Source organism: Uloborus diversus, chromosome 2 (assembly GCF_026930045.1).
Source record: "Uloborus diversus isolate 005 chromosome 2, Udiv.v.3.1, whole genome shotgun sequence".
NCBI lineage: Eukaryota > Metazoa > Arthropoda > Arachnida > Araneae > Uloboridae > Uloborus > Uloborus diversus.
Window position 1 is genome coordinate 167,889,654 of NC_072732.1, and position 20,233 is coordinate 167,909,886.

General features: G+C 33.9%; 1 protein-coding gene across 1 annotated transcript in view; it reads right to left on the reverse strand.

Moving 5' to 3' along the window:
- Window positions 1–77: 77 nt before the first annotated feature.
- LOC129216137 (probable cytochrome P450 301a1, mitochondrial) overlaps window positions 78–20,233 on the reverse strand; it is a 42,695-nt gene continuing 22,539 nt past the window's right edge. Inside the window, exons 6-9 of the mRNA XM_054850293.1 lie at window positions 17,721–17,890; window positions 17,531–17,609; window positions 17,146–17,343; window positions 78–252 (exon numbers count right to left, since the gene is read on the reverse strand). Of these exons, the coding sequence (XP_054706268.1) occupies window positions 145–252; window positions 17,146–17,343; window positions 17,531–17,609; window positions 17,721–17,890 (555 nt within the window). The 3' untranslated portion in view covers window positions 78–144. The remainder of the gene's footprint in view (window positions 253–17,145; window positions 17,344–17,530; window positions 17,610–17,720; window positions 17,891–20,233) is intronic.

Below are 20,233 nucleotides of genomic sequence, written 5' to 3' on the forward strand. Positions count from 1 at the left end.
TAATAAAAGTTTATTTTTAATTTTCTTTTTATTATTTACATTATAGTAATCTTCCATTATAATTACTTTTAAAAGCAAATGTTGAACGACTGGGGTAAATCAAAAGACTTTCTGTTATTTAAGAAGTAAAAAAGTAAATATGTGTTATCGATCAATAAATTTGAATCTCAGAGGTTTGTCAGGAGTGTTGACAAGTCTTTTCACTATGTCAATGTCCTCATAATGATATTCCACTCTGAAGTTTCGAATGATCTAGAGGGCAAAAAAAAATTTTTTTCTTCAGAATTTGATTTTGTACAGTCAAACATTCATGGTAAAAAATTCGAAATCGAAGTAAAATAATTAAGGGCAATTCCACGGGTATATGATTAACATTTTTGAATCAAAACTATACGTATTTTGTAACATTCAACGCAAAAGATTTTTTGTGCAAAAACTCTTTTGTCCTGGAATATTGGTATTTTTTAAGCTGTATTTAATGGTACAATTGAATTCTTTTGGATGCTTTTTAAATATTTATTTAAAACATGGTAACTAACTGAAGTTTTAAAAACAAGTATGTTAGTCTGTTACCATGGCCAAAACGTATTTTGAGAATTTAATAGTACCATTGAATTCAACCTGAATAATACAATACAGGAAAAGATTGTTTTTACAATGTATATTTTGCGTTGAATATTACAAAATGCGTATTGTTTTGCTTTTAAAGTGTCAGTACATGAAAAAAAAAATAAATAAATAAAAATCTTAACTCAATGAGGGCAGGATTTTAAATCACTTATGTGTTATTGAGTTAGAATCAGGAGAGAGAAAAAAAAACTTTGTATTTTAACAAGTTAAACAGCAGTATCATATACAATGCTGGCCAAATTATTAGAATAAAGAGTTTTTTTTGTTTTGTTTGTGTTTCTTTTTTGTTTTGTTTTTGTACATCATTTTGTACTAAAAATACTATTTCTTTTACTGTTAAAGTACAGGTACATACTGTACACTGATTATTACGTTACTTTAGCATAATTTAATGTTTGCAAGGGTGGGCAGCACTGTGTGCTTTGTTTATGTTCTTTGTTTATCTACTTACCAGGAACATAACCTCAATCAGCTTAAACAGTTCACTAGTTCTTTTTTATTAGTGTGTTCTGTTATATTTGAAGTTAGTTTTAGGTAATTAGTGAGTATGTGTATGTGAGTATATATAATATAGTGAGTATAAACAATTTTTTACCTCCTTTTTTAAAAAGTTAAGAAATGGTGTAAACGTTGTGAAAAGTATGCCAAAAAGACTTAAAATGCTCACCAAGAACAATAGAAAACAGATTAGATAACTATTTCACTGTTCGTTAATGTGTCTATAGTTATGTAATCAACAAAGGAATTTGCTTTTTAAAACAGTCTTAGTCTAATAAGTTAGCCAGCCAGCACTGTATATTATTTCTCAAAGATGTTTTGTGTGGGTACGACAGAAAATCCTTCACTGTTAAAACTACAGGATGCATTCGGCAACTTTCACGGGAGAGAAACGCTTGTTCACCCAGCGACACCCAATACGGAGCCGAAATCGCACCTCTAAATAGGGGTGGAAAACAGGCACCTTTTAAAAGATAGACAGCCAGAGTGAAAAAAGGGGAACCTTCGGTGAGAGAGAAATGGCACCCTTACAACAGATCCCCCTCCCCCGCATTGTGTGCGTTTTTGAATTTGAATACAGTTGTGTGTGTGTTTTTTTATTATTATTATTATTATTATTATTATTATTATTTATGATATTCTACATTTTGGACATTTTTCACATTGAACTCGGGTACTGGAAATGATTAAAACATGTTATTACAGCATTTGATCATATTTCAGAGTTTTCAACATAGTTAAGAAGTGCTCATTGCATTAATTCATCTGATCGTGCTCTAACTCAGTGTTTCTCAACATCTTTTGACCCACGGGCGCGGTAAAAGCAAATGAAAAACTTTGCGGACCAGTGAAATCTTTATCGTTTTATTGAAAATTCGGAAAATAAATAATATTAATAATAATAACTCTGGGGGCCGTTAAAAACATGTGAAAAAAAATCAGAGTTCTGATGAGTTTTTTTTTTTTTATTTACAAAAAGTAATGTTAAAAGTTAATAAAACAATAAATATCTGCCCCTTTATACTTGGTATCAAAGATCTGTCACAAATACGTTATAATTTAAAGACGAGTAATTATTTAAATAATGTGAGAAATTATACGTTTACTTAAACATGACACATTCCGAAAATGAAGCATAGCTGTACTTATGGATTGTTTACATGAAGAGCCAAAAATATTCAGGAATATTACAGTTACGGAAAAACACAAAATCGTTTCATAAACGTCAATCAAGAGTAACAAGAAATGCACATAAAGTTTTTCGACAGTAAAAAAAACCAAAAGAAATTTCTAACGCTATCCAGACATTAACCGCTAACAGGAAATGATTCTAACACTTGAATGAAAGAGCAAAAAAAAAAGAGCTAGACTGAGAGAGTTTTTTTTTTTTTTTTTTCACTAGCTTTCTGCTATAATCTATGAAGCAACAAGAATACTTTTTATTAAGGTTCTCACTTGTTGATAAACTGATAACCTTTTTCAGGTGGTTTTTTTTTTGGTGATTAATAAAAGCTGCTTATCGAGTACTCAAGAAAATAATGAGAGATATTTTTAGTAGCGTTTTGAATGATGGAAATTTCACGGTATACAGTAACGGTAACTGAAAAGCAATCAATGCACTTTTAAACACTTTAACTATTAATCCAGTCAATGAACACATTGTAGCGTGCACGGAATATGCGATAATTTTTGACTTCATAATATTGTTAGGGGTAGTTAGTAAGTAAACATACTAAAAGTCCCCGACATTGGGGGGGTGAGCTAAAGGTGGGAGGGAGGGGGGAGAAAATTTTGGGTTTTTCGAGAAAATGTCGAAAACGGTAGAAAAAATGCGTTTAAAATAAAAATTCAAGCTAAATAGGGTTACTATGAAACTGTTTCTACACATATTTGTCAAATTTCCATTAATTTTCTGGGTATATGTTATGAAAAACTGATGATTTTCGGAGAAATTCTGTCTTTTTGTCAAACATTTGCTCCTAGTGCCTCCCAGGATAAGTATTCGTGAAAATTGTCGACGAAAAAGTTGTAGAGCTTTAAATTTCCTTCAATTTGATATGCTACTTTGTTACATTCTATTCAATCAGTCAAAAGTTACAGAATTTCAAGCACGCACTTTCATGGCAAAAAATAGAACATTTGCCATTCACAAATTTCAAACCGACTCGAAAGGATCGCGCACTTCCTCTTTCGACAATCCTGATGGACAATAAAGAAGTATTTGTGGATTTTACTACAACACAAATGATGTTTAAGGTGTGTGTGGGGTGGGGGGGGGGGGGGCGTGAAGTTGCGACTTTGTGACAAGGGGGAAGGAAAGCGTATGAAGTGTGACATCAAGCATTTTTTAATACGAATATGTTTATGAAAAGTAGCTTGTAAAACGAACTTTGTGACAAAGGGATGTCGGAGGGAGCTAGAGAGTTAAAAATGTAGAAAAAAAAGTGTGACATTATTTATGTACACACAGCCCTTTACCAAGGAATCGGACGAAGATTTGCAAAATTACGTATATGCAGTATGACTTGGGGGACTGAGGATGTGCAGAAAGTTAGCACTATACATACTGTTTAAGAAAATAGATAACGACATTGGTTTAATTTAATTTGAATTAGTTAGATAGTCTGCAAAACTGTTAGGCAAAAAGAGACGACTGTATAAAACATATGGACATCAACGTCAGTTAGAAAATTGAAACGACGGTCAAACAAGAAGGTTTCTGTCCAACTTTCATAATAACAGTCAGCTGACAAACCGCTACTGATGAAGCTGCTGAAAAACGAGATAAACACGCTCCGAACTTTAGGTGATGTTGACGTTGATATTGCAAAGACGGCTATCATCAGATGGCAAAATTCTTCGGTAGCTATCATTTGAGAGGAAGTTCTCCTGGTTGTCCTCTTGATTGCCAAATCCTCAACTGATCACAACATTCTGCCAGAAATTTAAAATCATACATCTAAGGTACATATCAACAGTTCTTTTTCCCCTGAATATCCATTGAGGCTGCTAGGGTCAGATCGGTCTCTCATGGTATGGTGCTCTAGCCACGGAAAAGTCCCTCAATGAATTCCGTTACAGATCATTTATCAAAGTAGCTGCAAACATCAAGATTGATCTCTAACTTTGCCGTACCACCAAGTTTACCTGTAGCTAGGAACTTATTGGTGAAGTACCGGATTGGGGGTTTGGGAAAGGAAGAATGGCTAACTCGTGCTGAAACTCTCAGAATCGGATGTTGCTCCTGGCGGAATCTGGAAGATGATTTTGACTGATTGCTTTTCCACAAGTGACCAGGAGGTCACTTGTAGAAAATCATCGTTAGACTACTCTGTTGTAAGCTTGCATTGCAAGGACAGTTGCCACAACGGAATCAAAATATTTATCCAGGACTAAGGGGACGACGATGACATCAATACGTTGCCATTTTCTAAGAACAACTTTTCCATTGCTGGTGACATGACCCTTCCGCCTCAGGATAGAACCAAGATGTCACCTTAAAGATGATATTTTCATTTTCTAATTACTGTCCGTCCATATTCTATATAAACACTTTCAAAATATCATTAATAATAATGTAATAAAAACTATAATTTCCAAAAGGTGCTACCGGTCAGTTACATTTAATTTACCTTATTTCTATTATTAAAATTTTCATCACATCCTGCTATAGCGTCACATATTCATTTCAATAAGAGTAACGAAACTGAGTACATGATAGAACTTCATAGTTTTTGATTGCTTGTCAGCTAGGTGTCACTGTGATTAGGCATGGGTTTCGTATTTCTTTGGTATCAGGTTTGAATCTGCAGTTCAAGTGTTCAGCCGGTAGATTTTCAAGACATAGAAAACCGTAAGGGTCCTTGCCACATGATTGCTGGACAAGATCCCTTGAGCGCCTGCTTGGCACAGACAAACTGAGACAAAAATAAAGAGATTTTTCCCTCAAAAAAGTATTGGTTTTTAAGAAAGAATACCTAAAAACCACTGGAAATGTGACATATATGTAGAAAAAACAATTTCAAAATAAATTTAGTTAAGTTTCACTTTTATTCGGAACACATTTTTCCTGTTGTTTCCGAGATAAAATCGAAAACCACAAAATTTGGCTCCCCCTTCCCACATTTGACATCCCTCCCCCCCCCTAGGGTCGAGGACTTTCAGTATGTTTACTTATTAATTACTTCTAACAAATTTCTTACTGAGGAAATGCTGGCTTTCTACACTTCCTCAGTTCACTTTCGTTAAATAATGCAATGGGCTATGAAGCTAATTCATACTGCATAAACGTACTTCTGCAAATCTTCGTCCGATTTCTTGGTAAGAGGCTATTCATAAATGATGTTACACTTTTTTCTCAACATTTTGACCCCCTCCCAATTTGTCTCAAAGTACTTTTCATAAACTAATTTTTATAAACATATTTGTATTTAAAAATGCTTGATGTCACACTTCTTACTCTTTTCCTCCCCCTTATCACAAAGTCACAATTTTACGACCCCCCCCCCACAACCCTTAAACATCATTTGTGGTGTAATAATCCACAAATACTTCTTTATTGTCCATCAGGATTGTCGAATTCATTGAAGAAAGAGGAAGCGCGCGATTCTTTCGAGTCAGTTTGAAATTTGTGAACGGCAAGTGTTCCATTTCTTGCCATGAAAGTGCGTGTTTGAAATTCTGTAACTTTTGATTGGTTAAATACAATATAACAACGTAGCATATCAAATTGAAGGAAATTTAAAGCTCTACAACTTTGTTCCTGACAATTTTTATGAATACTGATCCTAGGAAGCACTAGGAGCAAATGTTTGACAAAAAGAGAGAATTTTTCCGAAAATCATCGATTTTTCGTAACGTATACCCAGAAAATTATTGGAAATTTGACACATATGTGTAGAAACAATTTCATAGTAAATTAATTTAGATTGAATTTTTATTTTAAGCGCATTTTTTACACCGTTTCCGACATTTTCTCGAAAACCCCAAAATTTTCTTCCCCCCTACCTCCCACCTTTAGCTCACCCCCCAGGGTCGGGGACTTTTAGTATGTTTACTTATTAACTACCCCAACAATATTCTGAAGTCAAAAATTATCGCATATTCCATGCACGCTACACTCCTGTTTTGAGCACTCATTGACTGAACTATATGTTTAAAGCCCTAAAAGCTACAAAGTGATCAAAAGCTGTACTTACTTGTAATTTCGGATAATAAATCCTAGAAAAGTTATGTTTTAATCCAATAGTGTACTTCATTCAATGTGAAAGACACATAAACGCAATCATCATTCGTCCGCCATATTGAGGTGTTTGAATGTATGTCTTAGGCAAAAGCGCATGCGCAATGAGTCTTTCCGTGATTTAATGCTGTTTCGGCTCCTCTGCTCTATTTCCTGGCTTGTATTGCACCTTCAGGCACTATGCTTTCACCTTAGAGGGAATATATTCACTCGTCTGGAACCCCTGGTTCTAACAGTGTTAATACTTCCTCAAACTTCAAAGGTAGACATCATTTTAAAGATTTTTCCACCGCAATCATCAAAAAACAAATCACATTTTTGCTGTTATTAAAAAAACAAATCTTAAATATCCGGGGGGTTTAGACCTAGCGAAAAATGAACAAACAAATCAGTTTTTTGCTGTTATTAAAAAACTTAAATAACCGGGTTTTTGCACGTGTCAGCTATTTTTATAAATTTTCTGTTGCACTCACGTTTATAGAAAAGTCGGAAGGATCAAATAAAATGTTCCTTATAACCATAATTTTGCGATAAAAAGTTAAATAATACGCTGAAGAACGCAATTAGATATGGATATTATGCGTTGTGTATGTGCTCGATTTTTTATCATTCGGGTAAATTCAAAGTTTCATTCGGTAAATTAAGAATTCCCCCCTCCCAAAAATGTAAGCTCGAGGCAACTGAAGGTAATCTTCTGTTATTGGCCGGGCCTGATTACTGAATAGGCCAACTAGGCCGTGGCCTAGGGTCCCCACTTTTTAGGGGCCCTTAAATTCTTTTTTGTTTTAACCAATAGATGAAACTGTTTTCGCAAACGAGTAAAATTGTAAGGTTTGACTACACAGGGGCCCCGAAAAAGCATATGACCTAGGGCCCCCTGATATCTTAATCGGGCCCTGGTTATTGGACTGCTTTCACGAGTTGTGATTCTTTAGTCAGTGCATAGTTCAATTTCATTAATGCTGTAAAAAATGTTTGTTACAAAATCATTCTTTCACTCATGTTTTAGTTATTTTGTTACTTGTCAAATTTTCGGAGAAATTTTCTATGAAAGCTAAGCTTGGGAGAAAAATATTAACATTATGGATTAAGCTGTTGATTGTTCTTAGGTGCTTAAAATTTTTCTAGAGGAAAAAAAAAACAATGGAATAAAGAAAAAACATAATAATAAAATAATCGAGGAAATATTTTGGGAAATATATGAAGAGAAAATTCAAAAGAAAAACAGAATCAGTGTCTCATAAAGATAAATAATGATGACGGAAGCATAATGATTAATAACTAGCCATCATAACAAGAAATCATTATTCCAGACAAAGGAAGCAATTGCTTTTAAATTCATGTGAAAATAAGTTATATAAAATACACGTTTCTACGCCACATCCTTGAGTCATAAAAAAAGTAAACACAGTGTTTACACGTTTTATGTTTTGATGCAAAACGTAGGGTATTTTAGTAAAAGAAAAAAAATATAAATACTTTATTCCTGTAACAGTTGTGTGATTTTTTTTTTTTTTTTTTTTATGGAAATTCGAAAGAAAGTCATGTTAAGTATCTGAAGAAAGCAGTAACAATTTTAAGAAATACATAAGGGGAGGGGGGGGGTCACACATGATGTGAAGCTTTGAAGGGGAGAGGGTTTATAAAATTGTGACAGTTTGTGAAAAGTAAGAGGGAGGCGGAATAAGAAGTGTGTCATCACATTTTATTTGAAATAAAAGTGATGTTTGTACTTATACACTGTTAAAACTACAGGATGCATTCGGCACCTTTCAAGGGAGAAACGCTTGTTCGCCAGCGACACCCAATACGGAGCCGAAATCGCACCTCTAAATAGGGTGGAAAACAGGCACCTTTTAAAAGATAGACAGCCAGAGTGAAAAAAGGGAACCTTCGGTGAGATATATGGCACCCTTACAACAGATCCCCCTCCCCCGCATTGTGTGCGCTTTTGAATTTGAATACAGTTGTGTGTGTGTGTTTTTACTATTATTATTATTATTATTATTATTTATGATATTCTACGTTTTGGACATTTTTCACATTGAACTCGGTACTGGAAATGATTAAAACATGTTATTACAGCATTTGATCATGGTTCAGAGTTTTCAACATAGTTACGAAGTGCTCATTGCATTAATTCATCTGATCGTGCTCTAACTCAGTGTTTCTCAACATCTTTTGATCCACAGGCGCGGTAAAAGCAATTGAAAAACTTTGCGGACCAGTGAAATCTTTATCGTTTTATTAAAAATTCATAAAATAAATAATATTAATAATATTAATAATAATAACTCTGGGGCCGTTAAAACATGTGAAAAAATTCAGAGTTCTGATGAGTGTTTTTTTATTTGCAATAAGTAATGTTAAAAATTAATAAAACAATAAATATCTGCCCCTTTATACTTGGTATCAAAGATCTGTCACAAATACGTTATAATTTAAAGACGAGTAATTATTTAAATAATGTGAGAAATTATACGTTTACTTAAACATGACGCATTCCGAAAATGAAGCATAGCTGTACTTATGGATTGTTTACATGAAGAGCCAAAAATATTCAGGAATATTACAGTTACGGAAAAACACAAAATCGTTTCATAAACGTCAATCAAGAGTAACAAGAAATGCACATGAAGTTTTTCGACAGTAAAAAAAAAAACCAAAAGAAATTTCTAACGCTATCCAGACATTAACCGCTAACAGGAAATGATTCTAACACTTGAATGAAAGAGCAAAAAAAAAAAAAAAAAGAGAGCTAGACTGAGAGAGATTTTTTTTCACTAGCTTTCTGTTATAATCTACGAAGCAACAAGAATAATTTTCATTAAGGTTCTCACTTGTTAATAAACTGATAACCTTTTTCATGAGTTTTTTTTTTTTTTTTTTGGTGATTAATAAAAGTTGCTTATCGAGTACTCAAGAAAATAATGAGAGATATTTTTAGTAACGTTTTGAATGATGGAAATTTCACGGTAGACAATAACGGTAACTGAAAAGCAATAAATGCACTTTTAAACACTTTAACTATGTTTGAAAGCCCTAAAAGCTACAAAGTGATCAAAAGCTGTACTTACTTGTAATTTCGGATAATTAATCCTAGAAAAGTTGTGTTTTAATCCAATAGTGTACTTCATTCAATGTGAAAGACACATAAACGCAATCATCATTCGTCCGCCATATTGAGGTGTTTGACTGTATGTCTTAGGCAAAAGCGCATGCGCAATGAGTCTTTCCGTGATTTAATGCTGTTTCGGCTCCTCTGCTCTATTTCCTGGCTTGTATTGCACCTTCAGGCACTATGCTTTCACCTTAGAGGGAATATATTCACTCGTCTGGAACCCCTGGTTCTAACAGTGTATTCTTATGTAATGTAGCGTGACATGTGACAAATGAAAGGAGGGGATTGTGTGAAGTGTGACTTTTTGTGACAAAAGGAGGAGGGGATCAAGTATGTTGGAAAAAAGGGTGATATCATTTATGGATAGTCCCTAAAATTAATAGGAGAACTCAATCACGACACAGTACATGGAAAAGCAGATAATAATAATAATGAGGTAAAGAATGAATGAGGATCAGTAAGTTATCATGAAAATAATAAGTACGGAATGAATGCAGTGAGATTAACATCTCTAAACTGTTTCAGTATTAGTATTAATCTAGTGTACTGCCGTGAGCAGACAAAAGGCAAACTGCCAATTTTTCTTTTTTCATTTTTCATTTTTTTTTTTTCATTGTCGTCATCTATTTTACGTTAGCTTTATTGTACAAGCTTGTTTATTTGCTTTTCCCAGAAAAAAAAAAAAATCTCGAAAAAAAGACCGTCTAATTTCAACATTTTCCCATTGTTATTACGGAATCCAAAACGCGTTTCTTCAAATCTCTCGAAAACTCATTTCTGCAGATATTGCCATTTACCTTCCCACGGCAGTATAATGTGTGACACTGAAAAGAACAGAAATGTCTTCTGCCAAGAAGAGATGGAGAAAAGTTATGTGTGTAAATGAATTTCTTCAGAAAAGAAGATTTGAAAAAAAAAATTTTTTTTCAGGGATTTTTAACTAAGTAATATATTATTTTCTCAAAACTCGTTTTGAGACAAGTAAGGAGTTTGAAAATTATATTAACAGCAAAAGATTTAGTTTGTCTGAGATGAGTACGTACGCAAATATTCGTCATGAAACAAATACGCTAAGCTACAGTATCTTAACCATTTTTTTTATATATAAACCACATCTAAAACAAGTTAACAGTCATTTTTTCAAAAGCTGGACCAAGTCTACGGAAGCCTGATGGTTGATACCTTCAATTTCCCTAAAACTTTCAGGATGTATTAGTATTGTCATAAGAATAAGTGAAGGTTCTTTCCTCTCAATTTAATTTGCTGACCCTTGCGTAGAGGATCAAGTTTAAAGTCGTGAATATATGGTTCTAAATTTGTGATCGTTTTGCTCCAGAAGCAATGAGTGACCCATGTAATTTTTTTAAAATGTGTATACTACTTGATACTAGGTACATGCTAGCATAAATCATTTGGTGGCTCACTCTTAGCTTCGGGGGCAAAGGTCAACTTGAAAGTGTTATTTTCGTTATTTTTTTGCCTTGTTTGTGTCCGGATATCTGAAAAAACCGTGAGTGACCCTCAGAAATAAGTACAGGATGAATTACTCATCATAACATAGTACTCAGAAAAACAGAAAATAACATGGGTGACGGATTGCTTTATAGTCCAGGATCTGAAGGGGGTTGAGCATGCATGGAAAGGCTGACGCAATATTATTTCTGATTATTGTTACAGGCACGATGGTGATTATGAAACCACATGTCGTCGCCCCCCTGGGTGGTCGACAACCCCGAGGGAGGGGGGAAAGCAGCCGGGGAACCGTTTTCTAAAACACTCATAACTCGCGATCTATTTGAGATAAAACACTGAAAAAAGTGGCAATCGACGCAACAAAACAAGTGCTCCATAAAAGCTAAATATAATTATGGACCTATCTTTGTTGGTTTCTGAGTAAAATTCCATTTTTCGCAAACAATCAAAATTTTTGAATAAAATGCGCAAAACAAACTTTTTTTAACCAAAATAAATTCGAAATCAAAAATTTTTGATTTTTTTTTTCAAATAATGTCCAAAATATCATTATTCAGTTTGTTAAAATCATTTAAGTACTGTTAACGCGTTGAAAAACAAAATGACAGTAGCAAGTTCGAACACGATTTGCATTATAGTTCAGGATCTGAAGGGGTATTTTGAGCATGCATGGAAGACTTGACGCAAAATTATTTCTGATTAATGTCACAGGCACTATAGTGATTATGAAACCACATGTCTTCGCCCCCATGGATGGTCAACAACACCGGGGGAGGGGGGAAAGCAGTGGGGGGAGCCGTTTGCTAAAACACTTATAACTCGCGAACTATTTGAAATAAAACACTGAAAAAAGTGGAAAAAGATGCAACAGAACAAGGGCTTGAAAAACCTAAATATGTTTATGGTCTTATCTTTGTTGGTTTTTAATTAAAATTCCTTTTTAGCAGCCATACAAAAATTTTGAATAAAATACAAAAAGCTTTTTTTTTTTCAAAGATAAGTTCTTTTTTAAAATTATTTAACCGTTTAGGGAATCAATAAAACCTGAAATTTCATTATTCAGTTTGTTTAAACTACTTAATTATTACCAACGTGAGCGTTAAAAAGCGAAATAGAAAATGCAAGCACTTGCCTAAATTAGCGCATTGAATAAAACGGCAGTGTGCTAAGGAGAAAAAATAGCCTTATTATCCTTATGACGAACCATTCATTCTTCAGTTTACAAACTTATTCTAATTGCAAAGTATTTAACTATGGCTTTAATTTTGTTATATACTGCTTTACATTTGAGAGGAACTAGGGAACCAGGCCCAGAGTAGTTTCAATTTAAATATAATTTTAATTTATTTCTATTAATTTGTGTTTTCAATTTGCACAAAAGAATATTGCGGGTATTGTTTTGCGGATATTGCTTTTTATAATTTACTCAACAAAGAACAATGATACAAGAAATAATATGTACTAAATAAATATAAAAAATGAGAAGCTTGAGCTTTTATGAAAACGAATATAAATATAAAATTATACACTAGAGTTCTAAAAAAAACTAATTAAATAAAATTATTAAAATAATGCGTATTAAAAAATAATTGTAGAATATCAATATGCATACATAATGCATTAATATATCAGAAATTCTGAAAGCTGGATCATACTCTTTTTTTTTTGACTTTAATTGTTCTATTGAATCATTCTCTTCCGAGCATTTTGTAGTTTATGGGTTTTTGCTTTAGTCTTAAAAGCACAGTATTTACAGCAAGATGAATTATTAATAAAACAATTACAAGATTATTTACAGCTTTTGCCTGCGCAGGGTGGAATTAAACTATCTGGTAACACTGGCTGCATCATAAGGTGTGGGGCTTTATTGATTTATTTTCATTCAAGTGAAACCCAAACTTGGTTACATCTAAAGGCACTGCTAAGGTACAGGGGAATTGATTCAATAGTACAGTATTGAGATTGAGCAATACTCCTTAGCACATGATGGAAAGAATTGCAGGAGCATTGTAAAGAGCTGATATTATATTTATTTCTGATGGAAATGACAAGAAATTATTGTAATGTACTTTCCGGAACTTCTGGTTTTCAAGTTATGAAAACGACAGTGAGATGTACCGATCGTGTTTAAGGTCCACTCGTGTAGTTTGACAATTGGAGAGAAAATTTTATTATTTTTTATTTGGAGACCTGCAAAATCTTTGCTACATTTGAAAGTAGTGTTTGGGACATTATGGACCAGAGTCATTCATTCCATCGATAACTTGAACTTTGTTCTTAAAATAGAGTGTTTCTTTCAGAATTTTGCTGCAAGAAGTATCATTTTCAATTACATTCACGAAATCAGACCTCGGGCTTTGCTTCAGTGAACCATTCTGATGAACCTAACCTAGCATTGGGCTTATTGTATGGGAATGATTTTTAGATGTACTAACATCACTTTTGAGCTAACGTTTCCCAGGTTAAATGTTTTTTTGGTTTTCTTTTGCTGTTTTGCAGTTGCTATTGAAGACATTGCCATTGCAGGACTTATCTGGATAAGAGACTATTCACATTTTCTTTAACGCTCCACTGAAATTTTGATGCTGCTTATGTGGCAATAGCCTCCCTCACTATGTTTCATAACTCAGATGTAAAATCTGCAAAAGGGTTATCCTGATCATATCCTTTCCGTAATTACTTCGTACATGCAAACTTGCCTGTTTTAATTTTTAAAAAAGTCCCATTGTGACCCATACTAAGCAGCTATAATGCGTTAATGGTTAAGTAATTAAGTAATTACTTAACTGGGACATTGTTTTGATAATATTACGAAATAAAACTGCCAAAACAGGAGAGCCACAAATTTTACTTTGGTTTATGTCGAATCTTCAAGGTACATTCCGCAAACTTGTATTTTTTTTTTTTTTTCCTTTTGTGAATTACCTCAAATGCTTTTTGAGCTTGCTTTTACTTAACTTTTCAACGCTTTGATAATATTTAAGTAATTTTAAACAAACTGGATTATGATATTTCAGATTTTATTGGTTCCTTAAACAGTTAAATAATTTTGATAATTTGAAAAAAAAATGCCTATTTTATTCAAATTTTTTGCTTGTTTGCGAAAAATAGAATTTTACTCAGAAATTAACAAAGATATGATCATAGTCATATTTAGCTTTTATAAAGCCCTTGATTTGTTGCGTCGATTGCCACTTTTTTCAGTGTTTTGTTTCAAATAGTTCGCGAGTTATGAGTGTTTTAGCAAACGGCTCCCCCCCCCCACTGCCTTCCCCCCTCCCCTGGGGTTTTCGACCATCCAGGGGGCGAAGACATGTGGTTTCATAATCACTATAGTGCCTGTGACATTAATCAGAAATAATTGTGCGTCAGGTCTTCCATGCATGCACAAAATACCCCTTCATATCCTGAACTATAATGCAAATCGTGTTCGAGCTTGCTACTGTCATTTTGTTTTTCAACGCGTTAACAGTACTTAAATGATTTTAACAAACTGAATAATGATATTTTGGACATTATTTGAAAAAAAAAATCAAACAATTTTGATTTAGAATTTATTTTGGCCAAAAAAAGTTTGTTTTGCGCATTTTATTCAAAAATTTTGCTTGTTTGCGAAAAATGGAATTTTACTCAGAAACAAACAAAGATAGGTCCATAATCATATTTAGCTTTTATAAAGCCCTTGTTTTGTTGCGTCGATTGCCACTTTTTTCAGTGTTTTATCTAAAATAGTTCGCGAGTTATGAGTGTTTTAGCAAACGGCTCCCCCCACTGCTTTCCTCCTCCCCCGGGGTTGTCGACCACCAGGGGGGCGACGACATGTGGTTTCATAATAACCACCGTGCCTGTAACAATAATCAGAAATAATATTACGTCAGCCTTTCCATGCATGCTCAACCCCCTTCAGATCCCGGTCTATTAGTAGTTAAACGTTTGAAAGTTGATGATTTTCAAGAAAAAGTCCAGTTTCAGGGTAAATAACTGTGCGTGACAAGTCAATAACTTTGTGATGCAGCTGTACTTATAATCGATGTGGAGTAGTTTAAGGTCCAGGTTGGAAACCCATGGCATCTAATCAACTTTCTAAGTTACACCTTCTCGAAGTAGATAATTTGAAACAAAAAGTCAACGTTTTAGGTCAATTGCTCTAAAAGGCCCGAGTCAACTTTGTGCAAGAACTGTAATTATACTCTATGTGGTTTAGTTTTAGACTCATGTCAGAAACCTTTGGGACCTAAACAGCTTTCTTAATTTAAGGGTTTCAAAAATGATGATTTCTGTGCAAAAACGCGCCTTTTCACGAGTTTACACGCGTGCTACACAAAATCTAATGAGTTCACACTCGCAAAAATACTAGAACGTATTAACAGTCAAATTCATTTTAAGCTCTTAACATTTCATGCTTCCAGTGTGATAAAATTTTCTGCAACTTTAACCACAGCATGGCCGTTCGTCTCATAAAGCTGATCCGCCATTTTGGTGCACTGTTTTTTAGAGATCCTAGATCCCCGGGATTCATCTCTCCGAAGCTGAAAATTTGCATAGGTTAGTTTCAAAGGCAACTCTATACATCTATAAAATTTTATCCGATTCGGAGATGATCGAGCGGGGACAATTTGAAACATCAAGTCAGTTGACGTGAAATGACTCTAATCCTTATATATATAATAGCCAGTGATCGAGTAATGCTCCTGGCGTCATCAACAATGAAACTCGCATTACGGCATAATAACTTGATAACGTTTGTTAATGTTTAACATGCAGGTAAAGGCTGTATTGTGACTGGAATTGGTACTGTCCACCTCTGACAAGTTGAGCTATGGCCTTGAACAAGTTCATTTCTTTCAAGGGAGAGCAAGCAATAAGAAGAGGAATCGTTAAGCACAGAGTTGGGCTACCATTGCAACCCTTTTATTGACGAGAAGAAAATCCTGTAGCGCTTCCTACTTCTTACCTAAATACTAATATTGTTCAGCAAATGGGCAATATACTACCAAATAAATCCGTAAATTCTTAAGCCGTTTTTCCCCATCCCTTTTTAAATTAATGGAATCGTTGAATCGATCGTGCAGCGAAGCTTAACTTGCCAGAGGTGGACAGTAACTTAACTGTTTTACTAGTAAGACTGAGTCATTTAAGGGGAATAAAGAAACGAAAAAATGGTCAACAATAAACGCTATCTACTGGAGTTTAGGGTTAATCCACTGGAGTTAGGGTTAAATTTTCAACCATCAAAATATCACCAAACAGGCAATTGCTTTGTTCAAATGTCGAAGCAATTTTCCCCGTCATACTTTGACGAGTGATTTTCTAGTAATAATAATAAAAAGAAGAAGAAGAAAGAAAAAATAATAAGAAGAAGAAGAAAATAAAACAGAAGTAACAGTCGTTATTATGACAGAAAATAGGTTTTGAAAGGAAATATTTTTTATAGTTACGGTAAACCTAACCTGGCAACGTATGTAGAGTGCGATCTGGTTGTTCGTTGCCTTCACAGTGCTGCCAAAGATTTATCCCAACTATAGGCTTCCCGACAATACTACCTATAGTCCCTTCCTTTCTACAACAATACCCCCCCCCCCCTTTCCCTTCTATACAATATTCCCTCCTAGAGTTCACTTACCTCGTCTCGACACTAGTTATTGTACTGTACTGTGGCTGGGAACATGCTACTTTCTATTTTTATTTCACTATATTTTTATTTCTAACCAACATTTTAACATTGTCTTAATTTTATTTTATTATTTTTATTCATTCAAATAGCCTAAAAATCCCCCACCGGGGCGAAAAAAGTATAAAACTTAAAATATGTAGGAAGGAAAAAATATCTTAAACTTGTTTTTAAAAAGCCCTATTTAAATTTTACTTTAAAGAACCCTTGTCTAACCATTATGGTACTCCCTTAGAAGAAGGCACATCCCTCGTACATCCACGCAACCATCTTCTGCGTCAAAATAAAGCCATATCCCCAACAGGGGAAATAGCAACATAGCACACCAGAGGATAAGAGGCAGGGCCCCACGTGCCTCAAGCAACGAACTTATATTTCTGTTGAGTTTCAATAGAAAATCTACCTGCTAGAAACTGCTCTCAAATTTTGAAAATGAGCGGGACCAATTGTTTTTGCGAAACAAAAGCAAAGAAAAAAGGAAGCGAACGGTTCTCTAAGGCATGTTATTACCTCTGTCAATAAGCAAATTATTTCAAGTTCCGCTAATCTTCTTCCAATGCAACTCCTAGGTCCGAACCCGAATGGCATGTGAGCGAAAGGATATGGCTTGTGATCCTTATCCATCCATCTTTCTGGAAGAAATGTTGCTGCATGTTGGTAGTAGCGTTCGTCCAAGCCAATTTCTTGAGTATTTACAATAATCACTGTCTGTAATATAAAACAAAATTTGGATTTTTACCGAAAGATCACCCTCGATCATATTTATTACAAAGCACATAACATTTAAAGTGCTGGATAAGTTATAGGCAACTTAAAGATTGAACATGTTAAATTGCAGTTTGAGGAGGATTATTGCTTTTAGTATTGAACAAGGTCTTCTGGTTGTTCTTCTTACCTTAGGTGGTACTCGGTAACCTGATATCACAACTTCTCGATCTAATACTCTAGCCGTGACAGGTATAACTGGATGCAATCTAAAAGCGAAAATTTATGTTATTATACTGCAAATCAAACAGCATCAACTACTTACATCATCGTGTAACTACGGACATTTTTTAAATTTTAATGCAAGAGTAAATATTTACCTATGGCCTTCTTTTATACATGCTTTGAGGTAGCGGAGTTCAGTAAAAATTTGCGATGTTATTTTGCAGTCTTTACTTGGCAATAAATTCACAATTTCTTTATGTAGCAGATCTTGTTTCGCCATACTTCGGGCTAACTCATATAAAATGAATCCAACTGTGTGAGACGTCTAAAAAATAAAAATTTATATACATAAACAGCTTACTTCTGTATGTATAAGTATGGGTAAACTTCAAAACTACTGGACCGATTTTAACCGTTTTTTCACTTCAAGCTCATATTGTAGCAAGATAGCTACATTATGAAGAAGCAACATAGGCATTTATTTCTAAAAAACTTAGTTTTAAAAAGTTATAATGGGAAACAGCAAATTTCATGTAATTTCCCAATTAAATAATTAAATATAAAACCCATTGTTACAAAAATTCGTTGCCTTACAGCAGCAATATTAATTCGTAACTCCAACAAACTATAGGGGGCACTGCAGTCACCGTCTAATGGCGGATGAAAAAGGTAAAACAAACGCACGCTGTAGCGTAGAAAATGCTAATAAGACTAGTAATTTTTGTTTGTATGTATGACTTTTTTGTTTTATTCCTTTTTAAATCAGTTTTTAAACTCTTGTGGATATTCTGGTCCACGTAGAAAGAAATGAGAATTCAAGAAGCATTACTAAACATTAGAAATTAATACAAATTTCGTAGTTGGAAGCAGGCATTTCCACGATGTTGAATTCGAAATTTATCAATTCTTAATGGAACTACATTTTCATTGTGGCCATATGAACACTGAATATTTCATGTAACAAAACCTTTGCTTACCAGTGCTATTAAAAGAGGAAGATGCTACTTCTTTGTTTTGTTTGACTAGTGCTCATTGTTTTACATTTGTAGCTGAGTTATTTTTCAAATTGCCCAATCGGTTAATTTTATTTTGTTTTATTTCGGACGTTTCTAATTTCTGAACTATGATTTAATTCTGTCACACTATGCAACTCATCAATAAAATTCTCACGGCGGTAGTTTTCTTTTTAATTGATCTACCTAAACTTATCGAATTCTGTAATCTTTCTACCATTTTAATCCACACATGATAAAAAAATAAAAATAGTTTATATAACTGACGTGCAAAATCTCACCAAGGGTTCTTAGCTCGCTCAATACTAAAACTATAACCCTAAACATTTTTGGCGAAACCTTCAGCTGATAATGTAAGCAAGAAAGTGAAGTTGGCGCACTATATTGGTGATGAAAAATTCTCAGCGTTAAACATTTTTCATTTTGTTCTACGATAATATATTCAAGAAAATATTTTGCATAGTGTCCAGTGCAACTAAATGCTGCAGTAAAATAAGGTTAGTGAAATTACTTATTTTTGAACTAGGCAAGGATGAAAGTTCTAATTTTTTCTGCTAATGTTATCAAATCCTTCTTTCGAGCTTAAGATTTAAAAAAAAATCCACATTGTTAAATTCACACAAAACAAAAAAAAAAAAAAATTACCTGGTATAACATTATCATATTTGAAAAAGAAAAAAGAAAAGAAAGAAAGAAAGAAAACGCAGCGAACACACGAGCATATTCGTTGATAATGCGAAGTTTGTGAATTCAGAGTTTTCTTGTGTTTACGCTTTCGCCATTTACGAAAATCAACTCGCTTTTTAGAGGGAAATAATGCAAACTAACATTATTTTGAGACGCTCGAGAGTACGGGACGAAACAATTTCTGTTGCTGAAAGCAATCTAAGATACATCGAATGCGTTAATAACTACTCATAACAAACTGCCGTTTTTTACCAAACAGACACACGTGGAACACAATGTTTTACCTTTTTCTTTAATTTTGCAAATCACCGTAGTAATAGCGTATTCGAGCGCTGGAGTTGCGAATAGTAATCATAATGAAAATTTTGAATCAATGCTTCTCCAGAGCAAATATGAATTTAAAGTCATTTAAATATTTGCAAACTCTACTTTTTGTACAGTTAGGGAAACATAATAGAGAGCTTTTTCTTTTCTTTGTGTGTGTGTGTGTGTGTGTGCGTGTGTACTATTTCATTAAATAAATAAAGCACACGGTTTTCTTAGTGATCTTTGTTTTTGTTAGTTCATATTTTGGAAATTCTTCAAATTTTTATATGCTTAAATGCCGTGCTTTCGTTTCTAACTGAGCACTATTTTGGTCTATATACTTATTGCTATTTTACTTTTCTGGGTAAGGAAGAAGTTCGATTTTTAATCACGTCAAAGCGGTGTGTTTTGAGTTCTTTCAATTTAAACAGATAACGAACATAGGCGGATTTAGGACTGAGTTCCTGGGGGGGGGGGGGGCAGGATTTTTTTTTTTTTTTTTTTTTTTGAGTAATATTAGTTGTAATCAAGGCTAGATTTAAACTTCATGTGACCCTGAGCTATTTCAGGTTTTGAGTCTATTTTGTAGTCCAAACAGCTTTTCTGTCGGTGGCAAAAAAGGCCATATTTTAAAGCCCCGAACTCCCCCCCCCCCCATTATG